The 23206-nt window shown below is 44.3% G+C and overlaps 1 protein-coding gene across 1 annotated transcript in view; it reads right to left on the reverse strand.

Moving 5' to 3' along the window:
- stac (SH3 and cysteine rich domain) overlaps nucleotides 1-23206 on the reverse strand; it is a 222741-nt gene that overhangs the window by 34201 nt on the left and 165334 nt on the right. The window contains exons 8-9 of the mRNA XM_041190230.1: nucleotides 21388-21482; nucleotides 8479-8530 (exon numbers count right to left, since the gene is read on the reverse strand). Of these exons, the coding sequence (XP_041046164.1) occupies nucleotides 8479-8530; nucleotides 21388-21482 (147 nt within the window). The remainder of the gene's footprint in view (nucleotides 1-8478; nucleotides 8531-21387; nucleotides 21483-23206) is intronic.

Genomic DNA, 23206 nt, shown 5'->3' on the forward strand with positions numbered 1-23206 from the left:
AAACATAGTGCCATGTCCTCCAAAGGGTAAGTTTCCATAGTGAGAGTCTGCCTGCTCTGCTGCATTATCCATTGGGGCATCCTTTGGGTCCTACTCACTTGGAACCCTATTAGGCTAACGGGTTTGCTGCACAAACTCTAGCACTCAGGTCTGGAATGGTCAATTTTATTGCAATGAGAACATATTGGCCTCCGAGCATTCTCCTTTCGGGCTGCAGGATGGTTTCTTGCACCGTCCTTTGTGTTTTCTTCTTCTGGGTGGGGGGCTCCTCCTATCTAGATTGCCCTGCTTATCTTTCCAATGCTCATGGGGATTGGATAGGGTCTGCCAGAATGTCCAGGCCTAGGGGTGAGATCACAGCTGTCTGCTCTGGCTGCTGCATCCCTGGCTGTGAGGGTTCTCTGCTCCTCTAGGTGTATTTGCAGGTTGGAGGACAGACAATTTTTGAAACAAAAACAAAAATTGCTGGAAAAACTCAGCAGATCTGACAGCATCCGGAGAGAAAGACGGAGTTAACGTTTCGAGTCTGTTATGTTCCATGACAATTTTTGTTTTTGTTTCAGATTTCCAGCATCCGCCGTATTTTGCTTTTATTGTCCACAATTTTTGAATTCCTCCAGCAGTACTAGCTCACGCAATCCCTCAAGTGCGTGGGATTTTAGGGATCTTATCTATCAGTCGAATGTGACTTGCTTCAGTCATTCAAACTCGATATAGGTTTGGGTTGGCTTCTTAAGAGCATTCTGGAATTGCTGGCAATCTGCCTCCGGAACTAACTCATTGGGCAGAATTTTTCCATTGGCAAGCTGGTGGTGGGGCCCGCTCGTCGACGCAAAAATGATGCCGGATGATGTTGGGGGAAATCCCCGACATCATCCTGTCTCATTTAAATATTCAGGAAGACGGGGGGACAGCACGATCAGCTGTCCGCCCGCTGACCTGTCAATGGTCAATTGAGGCCATTGACAGGATAATTAAGCCAATTAAAGGCCCTACCCGTCCAACCTTAAGGCTGGCAGGCAGGCCAGGAGCCCCAGCGGGCTTCTGAAAAAACATGAAACCTCATCCACTGGCGGGATGATGTTTCATGTCTGTTTTAAAAATCTTTAATAAAGTTTCTGTGATATTTATTAACATGTCCCATCTCGTGTGACATTGTCACATGGGGGGGGAACATGTTAATAATTTTTTTATTTATCTATTTTTAAAGATTGAAATACTGTCAGTGATCTCCCTTAGCCTCAGGGAGCTGTGTGCTCTTTCATGCGCATGTGTGAAAGAGCGCAAACTGACAGTTGGGGAATCCCCCCACCCACAGGAAGTGCATAGCGTTTTCTGTCGGGCAGCCCGCTGGGTGGGCCTTAATTGGCCCACCCACTTAAAATGGCGGCAGGGCCCCTTTCGGCGGCGGCAATCGGCTGTCCACCTGTTGCCGAGCCGGTGGGGCCCACCTGCCCATCAAGGGCAAAATTTGGCCATAGGCACTTAGGATGGCAGCCTTGGTCTGCTCATAATTCAGGGACACATCTGGAGGCAACATAGAGTAGACCTCTTGGGCTCTCCCTCATAGCTGCCTTTGAATTAAAGATGCCCAGATATCTGAGGGCCATTTTAGCTGTCCTTCTATTTTCTCAAAAGTGGCAAAAAAAATGACTCCACATCACTCTCTTCGAATTTGGGAAGGAATCTAGCATATTTGAGGGCCTCGGAGTGCTTCCAAGTTAGGGAGATAAGGGTTGCCACTGAGTAAAGAGAAATTCCCCCTCACAGCTTTCAACTGTCGAGTCTCTCTATCCTGTTGAGCTCCTAGCCCCATTTCCAAATTTTGGAGCTGGAATTCTTCAGCTTTCTCTCTCCTGTTCCCTTGCTCATTCTCTCTTTCCCTTTCTCTTTTTCCCTTTCCTGAAATTCTAGCTGCAATTTCAACATTTCCAGCTCGAAATTGGCTACGGGAGGAGATTTGGAGTAATGACAGAGCTCTATATCTAACTGCTCTACCGGTAATGTGAGATCCAAGTGTTCCACTGACAATTGGATCAGCTCACTTCTTTTCAATTTTCTGTGCAATTCCCTAGCTACAGATTTCTGTTGCTCTGTGCTAAAGGCCACCAAAGTTTCACCCTTTAAATTCCCATGCTGAACAAACATCTGAGCATTAAAGGTTGCCAATTTCTTAATGTTATGGGAAAAAGAATTTATTGTGGTAAATTAGTTGCATTTTAAAATTCATTCTAGCCAACAAGTTTTCCTCTTAACTTCTAATTGGCTCTTTTATATCAGGTTTGGGTCACCTCCTAACTTGAACTCTGGTCAAACTCAAATTGCGTTATCCCAGACAAGCCCTCAATTTCTGTTGCGGACAGGGGGAGGACTAATTTAAGCATCCCTGATTTCTCCTCTCACCACTCATCCGTAAACAGAGAAGTGTTTTGATTTAAATTTCCCCCTTTAAATGGCGGCGTATTTTCTCAGCTCCTCAGTTTTTGTGTGATCCAATTTCTATTAACAACTCCACAGCAAACTCGAGATAGGGTAAACTCAGAGGGATAGTTTATTCACACACACTCAATCATATTAGCAGGGGTTACAACATAGACTCCGTTTTCACTGATACAATAAATAAAGTGGGGAATAGAGAAAGCAAGGGGTTTATGGGGCAAAGACCACAAAATAAAGAATTATTGTTTCACATGAGCCCAGAGTCCAGAATCAAAAGTCTATTGTTGTACTCTTTCACAGGGGTCTGCAGGCTGAAACTCATGTGGGATAATCCAATTATCCAGTAGAAATGACTTCCATGATGAGATCAGCATGCAGAGATGAACTAGTCTTCTTTTTTTTCCAATAAATTATAAAGATTTTCCTTTTCCCACCTATTTCCATTATATAAAAAAAAAACCCCACTAGAGCTATACCTTGAGTGCCCTACCATCCATTCTTAATTAGCACATTCGTTTAGATAACATCACCAACTTTAACTTTAACACCTATGTGTTCTATTGTACTATTGTCGTTGACATCTTTTGGTGATCTGCTTCTATCACTGCTTGTTTGTCCCTACAACCACACCCCTCCCCCCCTACCTCTCTCTCTCTCTCTCTCTCTATCTCTCCGCCCCCCACACACACACCTTAAACCAGCTTATATTTCAACTCTTTCTTGGACTCGAACTCAAGTTCTGTCGAAGGGTCATGAGGACTCGAAACGTCAACTCTTTTCTTCTCCGCCGATGCTGCCAGACCTGCTGAGTTTTTCCAGGTAATTCTGTTTTTGTTTTAGTCTTCTGGGCACTGGTAGAAAAGTTCAGAAGTTCCAGTACAAACAGTGTAGATGGAGCCAGGCATTTAAACCTGGATGGAGCTCTGGTTCAGAGCTGCTGCTTTCTAGATAGAAGCTGGCAGTCTGAGCTTTGTAGCTCCACAAGGCAATATAACTGCTTCCAACAGCTTGGGTGATGTTGGGGTGTCATATGACTCCCATCTCTCCACTTTGGCTTGGGCAAAGGATATATATTCCTTCATGTGGATTCCTGAGATTGGTAATGTTTCAACCATTAATTTCAGAAGCGGTTTCGGGGTCCTTTGTCCTATCAGATCGGTAGTCTCCATTGGCCGGGGCTGGCCATAGAAGTATAATTGGCCTTTGTACAATTCCATTGGATTTGATCTCTGAAGTCACAGGGGTCATTAGTGTCTCTTTAGAGATAATGAGGTGTCTGCTTCTCTGAATGCCAGAATGTTCCTTTTAGATATATGATAAAAAAATTGAGTGAGGTCTTAGCCTCCTCCTGACAGTTCCCTAAAGGATATTAGTAAATCATTTGTGTTTTTATTACACTCACCATTTCATGATCACTATTTCTTATACTGGATTTTTAATCCGTATTTATTTACTTAATTAACTGAATTCAAATTCCCCATCTGCCCTGTGGGATTTGAACTCAGATCTTCAATCCAGGCCTCTGGATTACTAATCCAGTAACATAACCACTGTACTATCACACTCAAACAAAAGCAGAAAGGCCAAGGCTGAATAACTTGTAAAGCATGTCCTAAAGAAGGACATTTAGACATTTGTTTAGGCTGTCTAAACACACCGTACTCTCAGACTTTGATCACTATACCAGTTGCACACGTTGAGTTTAAGAAGAATTATAAGCAGGCAAAGGCTCCAATAGATTCAATCTGCAGAAACACCCAATTTATGTATGACATAAATATATTCACCAGAGGAATGTCTAGATTAAGTGTTTGTGCAACAACAACTTCCTCTTTAAATCTCCTCCTGAACCAGACCATCTGTTGTCTTATTTTTAGAAAGTGTACAGCATGAAGCAGCTATCAACCCTGGCTTGCTAGAAAAGTTTTGCAGTGAATCTCTTGCTGCTTCTGCTACTGTGAAGCCTGACTAATACCTAATACGTAAGTCTCCCAGCAGGGAGAAGCTGGGGCTGGCACCTTGGTAGGAAAGTATGCCACCATTAACTGGAATGGAGGGGGTGAAAAGAGTGTCAGCATTAATTAAAAGTGAGAAGGGGTATGCCAGCCTGAATTGGGCAAGAAAACAATGCCAGTTTGAACAGCATGTGAAAGCATTATTTCACCCTGGGTTGGAGAGGAGCAGAGTGCCAGGTTGAATTATGGTTGGGGTTGGAGGTAGAGAGGCAGAAGACTGTTAGCATGAATTGATGGGTTGGGGAGGGAGGGAGTATTGGTGTGAACAGGACAGGTGAGGGTAGATGGAGCACCTCATACCTCGATAAACTGCCTCCATGAGCTGGGGTGAGAAGAAGTGAAATGTTGGAGAATGGCTGTTGAGGTAGCTTTTGGAGAATTGGTTTGTCTATTAAAAAAACAAATAACATTTTAATGTTCCTCTTTTAGATTAAAGATCTATCCACTGTTGTTCTTAAAGTGTTTTAAACTAAACAAAATGCAACATGGTGAATGCAAAAATTATAAATTTTCCAGGTAAGAATACCCCTAGAGTCCTCTAGAAGAGCTTCACTAATTTCCATGTTTGTAAGCTTGGGGAGGTGGGAAGATCACATTTGAAATGATTGTACACGGTTTTAGTTTGCATGCGACAGTTCTGATTTGAATGACCTGATAGTCAACATGATGAGGTTCAAATCCTCTATTTGTTACCAAGCAATTGATTTGCAGAATAAAATTAATTTAAGCTTTTCCCCTCCAGTGATAGCTTATTTGCTACTACTGGGAGAAAATGGTTTTAAACTTGAAAGAAAAATTATTCATTTCCAAATAACAAAGAGAAAGGTTTTCAATACAATACTGCCCTTGTGATCAAGACAAAATTTCACCACCAAAGGTGCGATGCCCATTTCATTGCAGGACCCTAAAATATTTGAAAGTGCACCAACTAAAGACTCAAAAATCAGACATGTCTGTGATACACCGAGAAAGTAAATGTACATTTAACATTTGTATTTTGTTTTAGAATGAGTATAGAAAGACTATTCCCTCTGATTGAGGAGTCAGTGTCAAGGAACGTCAATTTAAAAGTGTCACTGAGAATGAGGAGAGCATCAAATGCTTTATCACAGGGAAATGTTGAAGCAGAGACATCTGCATCTTCTGAGGGACAAGTAGAAGTAGGACACAGATACTGCACATGGGGAGAGAGTGGTACAGCGAGGTTACTTTTGGACTGTTCTAGCAAGGAGCTGGCATAACCCAAGTTGGGGTGAATGGCTTGCTATGCTGTAAAATTCGATGGTACTAAGAAAAAGGAAGATTGATGCATAAGGTGCTCAAAACCAATTTTTTTCTGGCATTCTGCACATGGCCCTTACAACAGATGGATTCATTAATTCAAACCTCCAATTTTGTTCAGTAACTGCTCTAGTACAGCTTTCCATGCTACAGGCCATCATTCTGATGAATGCATTAAAATGGTCTAACTGTGAACTATAGGTTTTTTCTTATTGTAGGTTCAAAGGAATGAGGGATCACGATCATGTTGCCTGTGTTTCACCAATCACTACAATGGTGGGCAATTTCGTACCTGGTATGTAATGTGAACCAATATATTTCCCATTATGGGGATTTTCTCTCCTCCATAACTTTGTGATTCTATGTGTGATTTCTCCAGCATGCTGGCTTAACTTTTATTGGTGTAGCGATTCAGGAATCACACTGACGGATGCATTGATGTCGACATCCATGTTTACCAGAGCTCCATTCAATGTTAAAAATAAGAGATAAAAACAAAAAAACTGCGGATGCTGGAAATCCAAAACAAAAACAGAAACAGAATTACCTGGAAAAACTCAGCAGGTCTGGCAGCATCGGCGGAGAAGAAAAGAGTTGACAACTCTTTTCTTCTCCGCCGATGCTGCCAGACCTGCTGAGTTTTTCAAGGTAATTCTGTTTCTGTTTTTGTTCTCCATTCAATGTTACTTGTTCTACTGGAATTTCCACTGGATCTCTTTGTGCTTTGGATTGTAAAGGTCTCTCCTTGTGCTTTGGATCATATAGGTCTCAACTGACCCTCATCGACCTGATGCTGTTTGACAACTGTATGCAGTGACTGCCATTTCCTCCAGCTAACCTTTTCTTGGTTTACATTCTTTCGACATGCTTTAGCAAGATGACCCTTCTTCTTGTAGCCATAGCAGTCTCTGTTTAGAAATGGATAATTCTGTGTCCAGTGTTGGCCTAAGCACCGGTAACTGAACCTTTCATTACCTCTACTACTACTAACCACTGTCACTAGGGCCTTCAACTTACTCAGCTTCAGCTTATTTACTTCAGCAGACTTCTCTCGAGTCACATTCTGCCATGTCAATGGACAATGCTGTTTGGCAAGCTATGTCGAAAGTTAACTTTGGCAATGTCAGCAACTTATTGTAAATACATTCACTTTTTAAACTGTACACAAATCTGTCCTTTGACCAGTGATGTCTGACATTATACAACCGTGTTCAGGCATGTTTATTTGGATTCAGATATGCTTATAGACCTAACCTCGCAAAGCACGGTCCTGAGAACAACCTTCTCAAAGCCACAATAAAGTCTCGAATGTCCTCGCTGGGCAAATTATTCCTGATTCCAAATCGGTATCTTTCTGCAATCTCCAATGGCTTGGGATTATAGTGCTGCTTAAACTGTCAGTGGCGTGTCTTTTGGTTTAGCAGGGGTGAGCAAATTGTGGAGCGTTTCATATATTCTGGGCCAGCTTCCATCAGAAATACCACCCTATTCCTTTTCCCCACTGCCAGATTATCAGGATCATTGAATATATTATTAGCAGTGAAATATATCTCAAGTTGCTCCACATATACAGCAAAAGACTCTGTCATGACTTAACTCTCCAAGTTGCCCAATAATACCTATTGATGTAGCAATCTTCGAAGGTCTGCCCACCCATGTGTACAAACAGCCTTTTCACTGAGGCCTGATTTTTAAAACTATTTCTCAGTAAAAATAAAACTCTCAGTTCCTCTACTGGTTTACTGGAAGCTTCTCCAACCGAAATTTGTTGAATTAGAAAATCCAAAACCCTATTCTCATCACCAGACTGTGATTTCTTTGCAGGACAGAAAAGAATATGCAGCACATGGAGTTCAAAGTACCCAACTGAAAACTAGTTTATTCTTGTTTGGCTATATATACATAACATATATACACAAATGGCTATAAGAGGATGCTATTACAATCTCAAAAACTAACTGTCCCAGAAACTATTTTGGAGTGATGCAATTTTGATACATATCAAAGATAATCTTTAGTAGGGAGCATGGGTAACATGACTCAGAGAACATCTGCCATAGTGTTATAGCTCCACCTTGGCCTGCATGCTCTGTTGGTGCATATTACCCATTGGGAACATGTGATTGTCCTTAATGTTTCCAGACTTTTTCCCTTTCTTAACTACAGACAGACATAGGGAACAATCCTCTTTCTGATATGTGTAGCAGAAATACAAATGCCACACGCAGAACATGTTCAAAATTTAGTTACACATAACACGCAGGGAAGTCTTCTCCTTGACCTTTGACCAGTGATGTCTGACATTACACAACCATGTTCAGGCATATTTATTTGGATTCAGATATGCTTATAGACCTAACTTCGCAAAGCACAGTCCTGGCCCTGATGCTGGGAATGCGCAGTTGGCAAGTCAGCCTTTATGTATCAGTAACCTTTCAATATTTTTATGCATTATTATTGTGCTTTAGATTTTCTGGGTACTGATGGGTAGAAGTTGTCATGGGGTTAGGGATGGGGGTTGGGGTGGGGGTGGGGTTGGGGTGGGTGGGGGGGGGTGGTGGGGGGGGGTGGGGGGGGGGGGGGGGGTGCGGTGGTGGTGAAATAAGTTCCTAATCTCCAGCTGTGTATGCCATTTTCTTGTGGTGTCCTCCAGACTTCCAAAGTTATGATGGGAGAGTTATCCCCAGATGTTTATTCATTAGAATTTTTTCTGATTACAACCTCCAAGATAAAAAAGTCTTACCTTCCACCATTCCTCATTAGAATCATCTAGCAGAAAAACTCTGTCTCCAGCCCTGTGATTTTAAGCAAAGAGAAAATGTTAGTCTTTAACTGAACTGAAGATTAAAACTTCCTCAAATGATAGCGATGAAAGAATCCTGTTAATATATTGCATAGTATTCCCCACAGCAGCACATATCAAGACTCTGCACTCCTTCCCCTCCTCCGCACTCCTTCTCTGTTTCTCTGTCAAAATAGGGTCTTTCAAATTACATACTTGACCAGTCAGAATGTCAAAGAGTATAGGGTTCTCCTGTTCTCCTTGTCAGTAGTTTATCCTTGACCAACACCAACAAAAATAAATTACTGGGTCATTTATTCAACTGTTATTTGTGGAATCTTGCTGTGCACAAATTGACTGCTGGGCTTGTCTACAAAATACCGGTGACAGCACTTCAAAAGTGAGCCATTGGTTCTAAACTACTTTGGGAATTTGATAAGATGTTAGATAAATGCATTTTTTACGTGGAGACAAAATGTGAACAGCAAGAAATCTATTCTGCATTTCAGAAAATATTGACCGATTCTGATGACTCACTGATTAAATACACTGTGTCGTGTGAAATTGGTTAAAGAGAACAGAAAGATCCCAGACTTAATCTTGGATAGAAGTTGAGCTGACTAAGCTTAGCCACTGGTGAGAGTACTATAAATAGACTCAGGCTGGGATTTTCCATGCCCGCCAGCATTGGTAATGTTCGGTGGTGTGAGCGGACAATATGGTGCAATTGGTTTCACGGTGGCATGAAACCAGTTTGCGATCATCCATCAGTCTGCCATCAGACGTCAGGAACCTCATTGTAATATATCAGCATATCATTATTGGGCCTACCACCAGAATCGTTCCTCCCACCTGCTGGATCATCTGCCCACGTCGGCGGGAAAACACACTGATGTAGAACATGTGCAGAAGTCAGGACTTACCTGTCACGGCCTTGCTCACATTACGGACATCCGAGGAGCAGAAGATGCTGGAGCCCGACAGCAGCAACACACTGGAGGAATGTCCATGGCATGCTGGGTGGATTCTCATGGACATGGCTGTACTGTGAAGCAGGCACGGAAGTTGGAAAGTCACTGTTAATGCTCACAACGGATGATGGTCGAGGGTGTGGGGGCGAAAGTGTGGGATCGACTGGGAGAGGAAGAAGTGTTTGGGGGTGGTGAGGTCAGGGGAGTGGAGAGAATGGGGGGAGGGGGGGGTGACAGGGGAGAAGGCGGCAACTGGGGTGCAGAGGAGGGGGAAGGTGTCTGGGGGAGGAAGGGGTGTGGAGAAGGAAGGGTGTCCTGGGTGGCAGGCAGAAAGGGTGGAGAGAGGGGAGGGAGCAAGGGTGGAGGAGGAAATAAGAGCGGAGGAAAGATTCAGGAAGAGGTTAGGAGTAAGGCTGGAGGAAGAGGTCGAGGGGGAGAGGGACTAAGGGTTTTGGAAGAGGCAAGGGCATAGGAAGAAGTCAGGAAGGGGGGGCAACTTAGCCGGGGGAGTCTGGGTGGGGTGGGAGGACTAGGGAAAGGGGGGGAGTGGGGGTTGGGGAGGCAGAAGGGGTAGGAGGGCCGGGGGTGGTGGGGATGTGCAGGTGAACATCCACGGGAGGGATTGGATACGTCCATGTGTGCTGTCTGGGGAGTGAACTGAGGGTGGGCGTGGTATGGAGGCAGGGTGAGAATGACCGAGGGCAGAGTGAGGCAGTAGGGTGGGAGGGTGAGGGTTCAACAGTAGTGGTAGAAGGGACGGCGAGGGTGGTTGGTGGGAACTTGGAGGCAGACACCCTGGGAGTGGGAAGGAGGAGGTTGGGGAGGTGAATGTTGATGGGGTTGGGGTTTTCAGGAAGGAAGGGAATGTGCATGTTCAATTGAATCTCCCTAAGGTAAAAAAGGGTTGTGGCTGGTAGGTGGAACCTCTAGAGAGTATCACGCTGGTGATGGCGGAAAGGAAATGGGTGAGTGGGGGAGGGGTAAAGACCATGCTTGCTAAATTGAAAGTGAAACAAGAGTCATGGTGGGCGAGATCAGGTGCTGCATGGGAGTGTGATCAGAGGGTGGGTGGTGACGCAGGTCAGCTCAGATGGACAACTGAAAGAGAACCCCAGCAGGCAGCATTGAAAATGCTCAGGGCATTGAGATGAGTGTGAAACGTGAAGGGTCCATATGCGTGTGGGAATGCTTTTGAAAGCTCCGAAAGGCCCTGCCATACACACACTTCTTCCTCCAAAATCGCTCGTGAGCCGGCTGCTCCCTCTGCAGTGACTGAGGATGAGGTTGAGGGGGCTCGGAGGGAGAGGACAGCCTGTGAGATTTCTCAGTGGATGACTCAGAAGAGGCTAGTGTTGCTCCTTCTCCCTTGGGTGCCCAAGGGCCCCGGCCTGACTCCTTAAGGGGAAGGAGCACCTGGAGGGATATCCAGGTGCCCCATTTCCCTCTCGCGTTGCCAATGCAGGAACTCAGCCATGGCTACCATGATGGAGTGTAGGTCTGCGTGCATCCCTGCATTCTGCTGGACCAGGGTGTCCATGACATCTGCCATCCTCCCCATGGAGATATCCATGCATGTACATGTGGGCACCACCTCATCAGAGAGCAGGCGGACACACTCCTCCGACTCACGAGCCAATCTGTTGAGGGCTTCCAACAGCTCTGTGTGATGTTCCCCCTCCTTCTGCTGACTCTCCAGGATGAGTTGGAAGGTCAAATCCAGCAGTACATCATCTTACTCGGACCTCACAGATGCCTCCTCCCCGTATCAGGGAGCTCGCACAAACCTGCCTCCTCCTGGTGTGGACACATGTCTGTGCAGTGACCAGCAGATTGTGAACTCGAGCCTGCTCTAGAGCTAGATTCCACTGAGATGTGTATCTCTCTGCTGGTGCAGGGTGTGGGTAAGCACTGTGACGGGTCTTCCAGGCTGCTTATTTCCAGCTCTTCACTGGAGGAGGTATCCTCTTGGCTGCAGATGAGAACGTGGATGGAGCTGAGGGACTGGCTGGCTGAGGGTGTCGGTCGGTTGGCAGAGCTCCCGGTGAACCAAAGTAGAGATAATTAGTGCATGTCAGCAAAGTCAAAAGCAGGAGAGAGAGAGCAGTCAGTTGCGTTGAGGGAGGGATGATGTGGGGCGGAATCCTCGGGTGGGTGTTCACCGCTGACTTCACCATCACCACAGGCAGGGTCCACACCCTCCCAGTCAGCATGATGGCACGCTCCTCAAAGCGATTGAGGGGCCTAATGTGGGCCACTCCACTGCTGGTCTGGGACCTCCCCCTGCTGACGTGAGCCTGCTTCTCCTGCATGAAAACAGATGGAGAAAACGAGAGCAGGACATATGGCACTGTGTGGAATGTTTATGTGGTGAGCGAAGCCATGGACAAGAATGAGGATGCGAGCTCAAGAGGGTATGAGCCTGATGGCAATGTGAGGGTGTGTGAGAGAGTTAGCGGTGTTGTCCCATGTGACATCCCTGTGGATGTGTGATGGATTTGAGTGTTCGAGTAGAGCATGATGAGAAGAGTGAGTTACCCTGGTGGAATGGATGAGACTATTCATCCTTTTTTGGTGCTGGGTGACTGACCGCCTTTGCAGGGCATTGGCACTGACCACCACTGCCACCGCTTGCCATGCTGGATTGGTGACCTTGCCGCTGCCCGTTTTCGGCCAGAGCGAAATTAGAGGGCATCGCGGCGGGCCTCCATGGCATTCCAGCGGTGCATCATTAAACCTGGGGGCTGCAGTCTTTTTGTCTTTCATGGACATCTCTGCAGTAGTTGTGGGCTGAAAGCACTGAGAAATGTGCGTGCAGCTGGACTTTAAATATAGTGTCCAGTGTGCTGAAGTAGCGCGGTGATGGCATGGTGAGCAAATGAGAGCCCACCCCCATGGAAATGGCATGTTTCTAGAATGCATAAGTAACGCGAGGGGTTTGGTGTGAAAATCGCCATCGCAGCCAGTGGGTAAAATGTCGTTTTACCTGCCTGCTACCGTACTTGGTGCAAATCTGGGATAATTCCATCCTCGGTGCCCCTAATCTAAGGATGGATAAAACCAGCAGATGTGCCTATATATTTCCCTAACTATCAAACCTCCTGCATTTATACACTTGATATGCCCACCCTTGGGCATCCAAGTCTCCCACAGTGCCATGGATTTGTTTTTGACTAAACTACTCTGAGGTGTCATCACCGTCACTTGTCTTCAATACTGAGTGTAGCCTTGTGAATGCCACACTTCAGGGGATTCCTTTTTCTCCTGGTCTGCCTGATAGTCACCCATTCCCTCTTCTCCTGAACCCACTGCAGCTGAGGGATGACAGCTCCTGAAATTTGCCATCCATGAAACTCAGCTTCCCAAAATGTTATTTTTTGAATTAAATATATTGAATTTGCATTTGAATGAATCAATATTAACTCCTTCCACTGTCTCCCAGGAGCATATTGGCCACTGACATCCTCTTTCCATTGATTAATTTTGAATTTATCATTCCCTCTCCTTGACGCACAGCCTGTGCTTTCTGGTTCCATTGTACTGGTTAAGGTAAAACAGCTCATTGCTGTCTACATTATCTAGTTCCTTTAGCATACTGACAACAGCAATCACATCACTTCTCAATCATCTCTTTTCCAGTGGAAACATGCCCAATTTATAAAAATGTAAGTAACTTATTTTTTCCTTTAAGTGCAGCCAGTGGGTGAGGCTCCTTACTGGTAGTAAACAGATTTGAAAAATTAGTCCTGGTGGCTGGTTATGTTCAGCATCTCATGTATTGAAGTATTGAAGTAATTACTGCTCTCTATGAGCCCATCCTAAACCAAATCAGTGAAGTAAACAGTAGTGCTGCATATCTGTCTGTTATTTTCTGCTGACCAATGGAACTTTCACAGACACTTGTAAAGTTTCCATTATAAATCACACTTGGGAAAACAAGCCAGTTACATCATAGAATTGGATATAGTGACAATACATCTTACAATGAAACCTTGCAGCCTCCTCAAAGTACAGTCTCTGGAAAGCGAACTGTGCTAGTTTGAAATAGTGCCAAGGGAAGCTTTGACAGGCAGAGTTAGAGCTGCTGACGCTTTGGAAAGAGGGGTGATGAAATGCAAAGGATCCAGTCTTGTTTATACTTTGGAAAGAGGGAAGGTGAAATTGAAAGGGACAGACCTCATTTAGATCAAACTGGCGAGCTGCAGGTGCTACCAGAAATTTCAGTGTGGCTCGGCAGACGTAGGCTTGCTAATATTGAGATAAAAGCAAAATACTGCAGATGCTGGAAATTTGAAATAAAAACAGAAAATGCTGGAAAAACTCAGTAGGTCTGGCAGCATCTGTGGAGAGAGAAACAGTTAACGTTTTGACTCTTCTTCTGAGCTAAAGAGAGGTAGAAAAGTGATGGATTTTACACTGTTTAAGAGGGGGTGGAGTAGGTGGAGCAAAACAGAAGGTCAGAGATAGGTGGGAGCTCAGGAGAGATTTGACAAAGATATCATGGAGACAAGACAAGGGGAATTTTAATGGTAGTATTAAAGACTAAAGAAAGTGCTGAAAGTGGCATAAAGATAAGAAAGCAGAATGTTTTAATAGCAGGACAAGGGTCAGCACTCTGTGAAAGCAAAATGCAAGAACGAGTGACATGGTTTTGGCGGGGGGGGGGGGAATTGGGCAATAATGGATTTAAAAAAGGGTCAAGATGGAAGACAGAGCACATGGTCTGTAGTTATTGAACTAGGTTTTGATTCCAGATTTATTAATTGTATCAACTGCTCTGGTGGGATTTGAACCTGTGCCCCCAGGGCATTAGCCTGGGCCTCTGGATTACTATTCAGTGGTGTTACCACCACACCTCCACCTTCCCCTTGCCTCAGCATTAAAAGGTGCCCTAATCAATGTCAGAAGTGATTCTCAAATTTCCAACATGTACTCCAGATGGGTGAAATGGAAGTAGAAATTGCCTTGAGACATTTGCCTGAAATCTTGTAAGCCCATGGTTCCCATAACCTAGCTGAAATTAACCTCTCTCAGTCAATGTTCCCCATTTGCACTGGTTCTGGTTCTTCTCATTTATTGATCAGGTCAACCTTAATGTTGAATTTTTTGCCAACTTGAACTGACTTTAACCAACTAAAATTAATTTAAAAAAAAACATTTGCATTTATTTAGCATCCCGCACAATCTCAGGAAGTCCCATAGTGCTCAGAATCAATGAAATAGTTTAGAAGTATAGTTATTACTCTAATGCTGGGAATTCAACAGTAAAACTGTGCACAGCAAGGTCCCACAAACCATAATGAATGGGATCAATGAACAGGCAATCAATTGAGCAATAAATGGTGGTTAGAACATTGGCACAACTGCCCTGCTCTTCTTCGGTAGAGTCTTGGGACCTTTTATATCCGTCTGAACAGATAGGCATGGTGGTGGTGTGGCCTCTATCACCAAATCACATTTCAGTCTTACCTTCTCCTCCTTTGACCATATACTTCATACATTGGTTCAATAGCTCATCTGGAAGGTGGCCCCTTCAATATTACATTGATATGCAGTTGATATGACAGATTTAAGTTTTGGTGTGGGGCTTGAATGAGGAATGAAAAGTGCTGTCACTGAGCCAACGCTGTATTCACACACATTATGTTACCCAGTTTGTTGTAAATAAGGTAGGAAGACGTTTACAGGAGCAATAATCACCTCTCCTAACCCACAACACTTATGTTTAAAGACTATATAACTAGAGATTGCACCAAGCAACAAGTGATGATACCTCAGCAGGTGAAATAATTCACTCTTGATGAAGAAGAGTGATCATATTGTTTGGGAGTGATGGCTTCGAAGGTGTGTAGCCCTCACAGATGGCAGGACAGAGCTCATGCTCATGTTATGTGCAGTACTGCAATTGTCTGACTCGATGCTACTAGTAGGACTCCCCACATATTGCTTCTTGGGTACAATTTAGGCACATGCAGGGCTGAATTTTCCTAGTCCTACATAGATATGTTTGGAGGCAGGGTCAGAAGCAAAATGAGAGAATCTTGCATCAGGGTTGCTCCCTGATGCAATCCCACCTCCAAGCGATCTTGCCAGAGGTGGGTTCTGACTGGCACTGGCTGCCTGCCCAGCAGCTGTGGGCTGTTGATTACGCTCAATTAAATGCCCACAGCTACTAAAATGCTGCCGAGATCTTCCCAATGGCAGGTGGGCCCTCACAGGGGCAGAAGCCCATCTACGTTTGGAGGCAGCATCCTGGTGGCACAATAATGGCCTTAAAGCTGTGGTCAAATTTATTTTTCACACTTTTATTATGTTTTTAAAGGGAACCCTATCTTGAGGTGCCTCAAGGTTGCTCTAAATACATCGACAGTGCCCTCCTCTCCCATTGGTGCTGCTAGTCAGATATCACTGCAGGACATCCAAGTGGGTCTGCAGATTCCCGGTCCGCCCACCATTCCTAATTGGGCAGATCCCCTGGAGGCAACTTCTTAATTGGCTGCCTTTAGGAGGATTCCCAACATGGCCACTTTCAGGTTCCTGACCTGGAATTGGACAGAATATGATGGTCCTGATGATCTTGGTAAAATCCACCCCATTGTGCCTGATTTTATGACCAGGAAAGGTGCAAAGTCAGTTTTGAAAAATTAGCTCTCGTGAATTTATACAATAGGTTCATATGTCCACAGTGAGCAAATGCACATTACGGCCAGGATAGTACAGGGCCTCAGAGAGTATGAGGGTATCGGAGAATATCAGGGAGGCGGGGAGCTGAAAAATTGGCAAGGGGTGGTGTGTGTGTCACCCTCATGTCTTTGCTGACATGTTAGCAGCAGCGGGAAGACAGCAGAAGGGCCTCCTGCCCAGAGGTTGAGTGAGGCCCTTAAGGGGCCAATTAAGGGTGATGTAAGGTCCTCTTCCCATGCTGCTGACATTTTACCGATGGCAGGTAGGCCTTCCACCACGTAGGGAGACCACCATGTTTACCCTGGCCGCCTCCTTGCAGGCTTTGGAGGTGGGGGAAGTGGTGTGTGGGGGGGGGGGGGGGGGGGGGGTGATAGGTGGAGCCGCCTGATCAGACATCTGTGGCCCACAAAGGAACCCCCTGTGATGAAAGCCAGCCCTGTGGTAACACCACCTCTGCCCTCAGCAACTCTCCCCTGCCTCTGCTTGACCCCTGACCCCACTCACCTGAGTTCCCATGGCGATGTCCAGGCCGCTTTTCTCAGTAATGCTGTGACTGAAACGCTACTGACTTTCTGATTTGCTGACATCTCTGAGGTGGAATATGGTCTCTTAAAGGACCTAGTTGGTTAATTGCCCGATGCGCACAAAACACTGTTGGGGCTCCCAGAACTGGGTGAGGCAGGGCTATCCTCCCCACTTTCTGACTGGGGAACGGGGCCACTGCCACCTTGTAAAATCCCAGCCTAAAGTTCAGCACCCGTATGCATCAACATATTTACTTCTGATGTACCATCTGGTCCTGCAGAAAGCAAGAGGGACTCAATCAACTTGTAACTGACCAAAAACTGCACTAAAAGCCATCACACTCACTTGGAACAAACACCAGCTTTGATTAACACCATGTAAAATTCTGGTGCTCAGTGGAGTCACTGAGTATTGGTGAGGAAAGAGCATGAGTGCGGTGATTGATAAGAATTCATCTGGTACAAAGTTGGGGTGTAGCATAATGTATTTTCCCTTTTAACACACCAGGTGTAGTATAGGTCCATATTGAGAGTCATGTGTCTTTTAAATGAGTGTGTGAGTAGTACAGATGAGTCCAACATCCACTAATGGATCAAATTCGTGGCATACACAATTGGGCAAAGCTGGGAACACTAATGGCACATTAGTACCAGCATACCTATCAGCAACAGTTCACTAGCATTATACTAACTGTCTGTGTCTCACTATTTCAGGCTCTCCCACTCCCTATCAGTTTTTATCTATTTTATTATATGTCTTTTTCTACCTGTGTCTTGTTTATCTGCATTTCTCCCCATCATTTTCATCCTGTCTTTTTACTGCCTCTTTGTTTTTGTTGTTTTCAGCTTCACTGCGTGGGTAGTAACCCGACCTGCAGATTGGCCACTCGTTACAGATCTCACCCAATTCTAACTTCCAAATGGAAATTAGAGAGGTTCCATTCTTCCAAATGGAAACAGGCAGGCGACCAACAACGAAGGTGAAAATTTCCCCTGCCACAGACAAAATAAGACTGCGCATGGGATGCCAAGATCAAAGACAGTCTTCACGTGAACTGGAGTTATGGGGCACAAGATAATTAGACCAGGATGTGAAGACACCATTCAGTCCCCATTATAAAGTCACAATTTCTGCCCTTATTTTTAAATAGTACTTTGATTTTATGTTATTATTTATAGCTAGATAGTAAAATCTTGCAGTGACTTGGACGGCAGAGATACAAGGCAGAATCTTGTCCACTTAGCCCCTGCTGGAACAGCTGGACCATTTCAGGTCAGGAGCCAGACTAACAGATTTGCGTGCTTTGTGATTGCTCCAGGAACAGCCAATCTAATTATTATTTCACCTCTGTATTCCCCAACCAATCAGGGAGGGCAGGCAGGATGAAACACCCAGTCAAAAGAAGCGTTTCTAATTAAAGGGACCACAACATGGGTAAGAAAAGCTCACAAGCAATAGGATTTTTTGAGCTGCGTCAACCATTGGGATGGAAAAGAGATCTAGGAAGACTGTCCCCTGAGGGACTGCTCTAGGATTTGAAGGGCTCAGTGATATGATCGTTTCCAAGGATGGGAGGAAGAGGCCAAGTTTTTCGATTAAGCAGGATGGGTGTGGCCGAGGAAGACAGCAGTGGAAGTGTGCTCCTTTCAACCTGGAGTCAGGATCATTAGTCTTTGGAATTCCCTTCTTCAGAGAGCAGTGAAGGCTGGATGATTGAATATATTCAAGGCTGAGTTGGACAGTTTTTAAAAATTCTTTCTCGAGATGTGGGTGTCACTGGCAAGGCCAGCATTTGCTTACCATCCCTTATTGCCCTTGAACCGAGTGGCTTGCTAGGCACTTAAGAGTCAGCCACATTACTCTCAATCTGGAGTCACTTGTAGGCCAGACCAGGTAAGGATGGCAGATTTCCTTCCCTACAGGACATTAGCGTTTTTATGACAATCAACGATAGTTGTCATGGTCACCAATATTGAGACTAGCTTTCAATTTAGATTTTTATGATTATTAATTGAATTTTTAAAATTCCACCAGCTGCCATGTTGGGATTTCAACCCATGGCCCCAGAGCAATAGCCTGGACTACTGGATTACTAGCCCCAATGACATTACCACAATGCCACCATCTCCTGATGCACAAGGGAGTGGAGAGTTATAGGGGCAGGCAAGAAAGTGGAATTAAGGCTACAATTAGATCAACCATGATCTTATTGGATGGTGAAATGGACTCGATGGGCCAAATGGCCTACTCCTGCTCCTATTTCTCATTTTCTTTTGAGCACAGGATTGTAGAGTTACATCTAAGATTTAATTCTTTTGTAACTTGTGCTCCAGTTTATTTTAGTTTGGATTTGTAGATGTTACCTATAAAAATTCAGTTATGCTTTTTATTTTATTTTTTATTCATTTTAAGGACAAGGGCAACAGATACATGGAACACCCCCACCAGGAAGTTCCTCTCCAAGCCACTCACCATCCTGACTTGGAAACATATCGCCATTCCTAACAGCACTGTGAGTGTACCTGCATCACAGGGACTGCAGCAGTTCAAGAAGGCAGCTCAACACCACCTTCTCAAGGGTAATTAGGGATGAGCAGCCTAGCCAGCGACGTCCACATCCTGTGAACATATAAAAAAAAGTCCATCCTCATCTTGTTTTGCTCCCCATAACTTCTATCATTCCTGGTTAAAAATAGACTGTCGTCTTGCTCTTGGGTATCTGTCAGCTTCAGTTTATTACTGCATTCATGTTGCTTTTTTGCTGCAAAAACTCAACCCTACCTTTTGAGGGGGTGACGGGGTGTGGGAGATGAATTGGTCACCACAGTAATATATATGTAAGACAGCACTTGTTTCCCTGGCGACATGGAATGCCACTTAAGGAGACAGTGCTCCCAATTTACTGGAAGGCAAGTGCTACCTACTGCAGTGACAAAGACCAGCACGGTATTTTACAGCCGCAGGCAGTCCAAGCTGTCAGCTGCACCATAGACAGCCAGTGTAGTTTACCCGCCCTACCATAGAAGTTTCTCCAATATCCATTCTGGTGCTATGGCCTCAGTTTGATTTGTTAGCCTACCATAGCATGGTCAACATAACTCAATGTAGAGAATTGCAGGTGTGAACCCAGGACCTACCACATCAAGTAGCTGATATTCCAACCCACAACGCTCCATGTCCATTAACACTTTGGGCAAAAAGACCTGGTGTGCCTGCCAATGCAGATAGGATATGCTTATGTCACTGCTAACTGTGCTAACTGTCTATAGGTTTCATCAAAGCATCATTTGTATGACCTTCTGGTCATAATGTGCATGTAATAAACAACACAGACTTTTATTGTAAGGAAGGGTTATGTAGGACAAGAAAATATATGAATTGGGTAGTTCTAGCCTTCCACTGGATTACCAGAGTACCTGAGATTTGCCATCAAAAGGCCAATGTGTTGCCATTGTGCTCCTCCTCAAAAACTGTCAAAGTTGGAAGTCTAATGCACTTGTACCACTATGCAGTCCTTATATGGTTTTACATTTAATTAAAATAGTCTTTGATCAGTTCCTGTACCATGGAGGTAAAGAGTGAAAGGGAAAGCTATAAGTACTACAAATGTGAAATAAAAAGAAAGAGCTGGAAATTACGCAACAGATCGATCAGCATTTGAGAGAGAAAAGTCTCTCCTGATAGAAGCCCAGTTTGCTTGGGATATTAATCTGTCCTTTCTTAGTTTATGTGCTCATTGATGTGGTGGGGCTGATTTTACGGGGCGAGGCTTCATGGAAGGAAAATTATGGGGTACATGCTTGCAATTTCTCAAAACGTGCTCCTGTGAGACGTGACTCCCTTAAAGAAATTTGGGTCTGTAAAATCCACCCAGTCTTTCCTGTATTAATACCTATTGATAAAAACAAATGTGGCTCAAAAATTTCAGCTTTGATTTTATGTGTGCCTGTATCTATATATGTAGAGCTGAGTCAAATGAATACCTCATTAATACACCATCTGGTTCACCAACACAACACAGACCTCACTGTCAGCTCATCCTGCTGAGTCTCACATAGAAAAAGCAAAGCAGCATGGCAGTGTAATAAATACAGAGTGGAAAAGATGTAAAAGCTCCCCTGTTCCTTCAATCCTCCTCCATTCCTTTTTAAGGTCAAATTAAACTTCACTTATGCACCTCTCATTGTATGTTGCTTTTGTTTTGGCGAATCATTGAATCAGAAATTATAGCACAGAAGAGGGCCATTAAGCACATTGCGACTGTGTCACTGCTAGTCCTTCAGCTGCAGATTCCATTTTAATAACCCATTCTCCATGATGGACTAGTGGAAAGAAAATAAGGTTGTGAAGAATTTTAGCAGTTTAAAGAGCAAAGGTAATAACGTGTGTGGGATCAGTACATTCTGGACAATTATGACTATTCTTAGACTTACACAAGAGACTGTCTTTAGAACATGAATAGACAGGCAGCATCTATTCTGGAGAGTATGCTGAATAATTTAAAGCAACAGGTAAATTCTGTTGTTGAATTCAGACAAAAGGCCTGGTTTGATTGTGTAAAGTTTCTGATACAGGCAATTGGATCAGATTGTACCAGATCATACACCTCGTGGACGGAAAATTACAAGAACATTTTACTAGGTATGACGTCAGGAAAGTGACAATAAAATAGCATTCCAGCAATGTTACTTACCGCATTTCCAGATCATCATTCTCTTGTGGTATGAATCTGTACAAAGCAACATAATTGAAATGCTGCAAGGAATCTTTGTTTTCAGGTTCTTCCAGCTACAGATAAAAACCATGAGAAATGTAAGTAAGTTGGAAGAAAAAAGGTGACTTAAGCAATCATATTCTCTCCTGTCTGATTTAGACCCCTTCATTTTGTCTCTATTTTCATATCCTTACTAATACATTATCCTACCCACTTTCCCATGATTTCTATACTTCACCCAATAGTTATCTTGCCCAAACAATAAATTGTAATTTCAATTCTCCAACCACTCATGGAAAAAGCACTTATGTTCATAAATAGCACTCTTGCTGCTGAGCCTGACAGTCATATGTATTATATTCCAGAAAGCAAGTTGGTAAAGAATATAACTGCAACCAATCTTTATAAACTTTCACAAGCATTTACTTACACAGTTACAGTTTATCAGCAAGCACCACCTAACCCAACAAACACAGTTAAATAAATGTCCATTTAAGAGCACAAGTGAATTCCCAGTTAATGCCCACCACTTGTCTACAATTAAATATAATTAATATACAATTAGTAGATTCCTTTCTCTTAAAAGTAAAAATTAGAGGTTATGACCAGAATCTTGTGGAGACAACAAGGATCTCGGATGCTGATTGTAGAGCTGGTTACAGCCCCATGGCCCCGTAGGCCCACCACATCTCGCTCCACTCAGGCACTGACAGGAGAGACCTTCCCTGAGACCAAAGACCCCAGGAGAGGGGGGGGGCAGAAGTCCTGCCCACCAAGAGCTGCTAGCCAACTGGAGGCCGGAAGCTCTATTAGACAGTAGTGCCACCAGGGAGGTGTGTTTGTTGCCAGTATGGCACCCCCTCTAGTATTTTCACTGGATCCCAGATCAGAGATGAGTAATGGTGAGGGGTGGCGGGGGATGGGGGCACGGCAGGGGAAGGGCCTCAAGGATGCAGTGTTGGCAGAAAGAGCAGGGCGTGACTCTCAGTGGGCCCCAGCGGGAGCCTGCAAGCAATTCCATACGGGTTTGCTTGTGCTCGTGCATAGTTGATCGATACCATTGGTGGTGAGATGAGGCCCTTAAGTGGACATCCATTGCTCATTTAAAGGCCTCAGTTGTCCGTGAGGTGGGAAGGCTGTCCACAGGTCTACCTGCCATGGAATTGGGTGATGGTGGGAAGGTAGTGGGATCCCCAGCCACCACCCTCTGACCTGATTTAATGCCCTCCACCACCAAACTTGCCATAGGGCAGGGTACAAGATTCCGTCCTATATGTACAAACAAAATTTCAAAAGAAGTTAAACCAAAAGCCTCCACATTCTGTACAAAGTATTACGTTGAGAGATGCTCCTCCTCTAGGAGGCTTAATGATCTTTTCATACACATATTTCTTTTTGTACAATGATCAGACAGTTGTTGACTTGTATCCTCTTATTCAATTTTTGAGAGTCCCTTTTTCTCTAGCATTTGTTTCAAACTAGCAAGTTCAATCCATAACCTTATATCACTCACTTTTTGCACAGTGTGCACTATCCCATAATGAATTATTATCTACACAAATTTCAATGGGTATATTATCTTCAGAACGCCAATTGTACAGAACCTCACTTAAAATATTTGACAAATAGAATCCCATATCCAATACCTCCACAAGAACCAATGTTTCAGCAGCCAAAGTGCTTCTAACAATTCTTGGGATTTTCTGTCCATATTTCCCATTTTCACCCATAAGAAATATTGTGAAATCAACTGCTATAGAATATCCATTAGGAAACTTAGTATGAGAAGCATCACTAA

Source organism: Carcharodon carcharias, chromosome 6 (assembly GCF_017639515.1).
Source record: "Carcharodon carcharias isolate sCarCar2 chromosome 6, sCarCar2.pri, whole genome shotgun sequence".
Classification (NCBI taxonomy): domain Eukaryota; kingdom Metazoa; phylum Chordata; class Chondrichthyes; order Lamniformes; family Lamnidae; genus Carcharodon; species Carcharodon carcharias.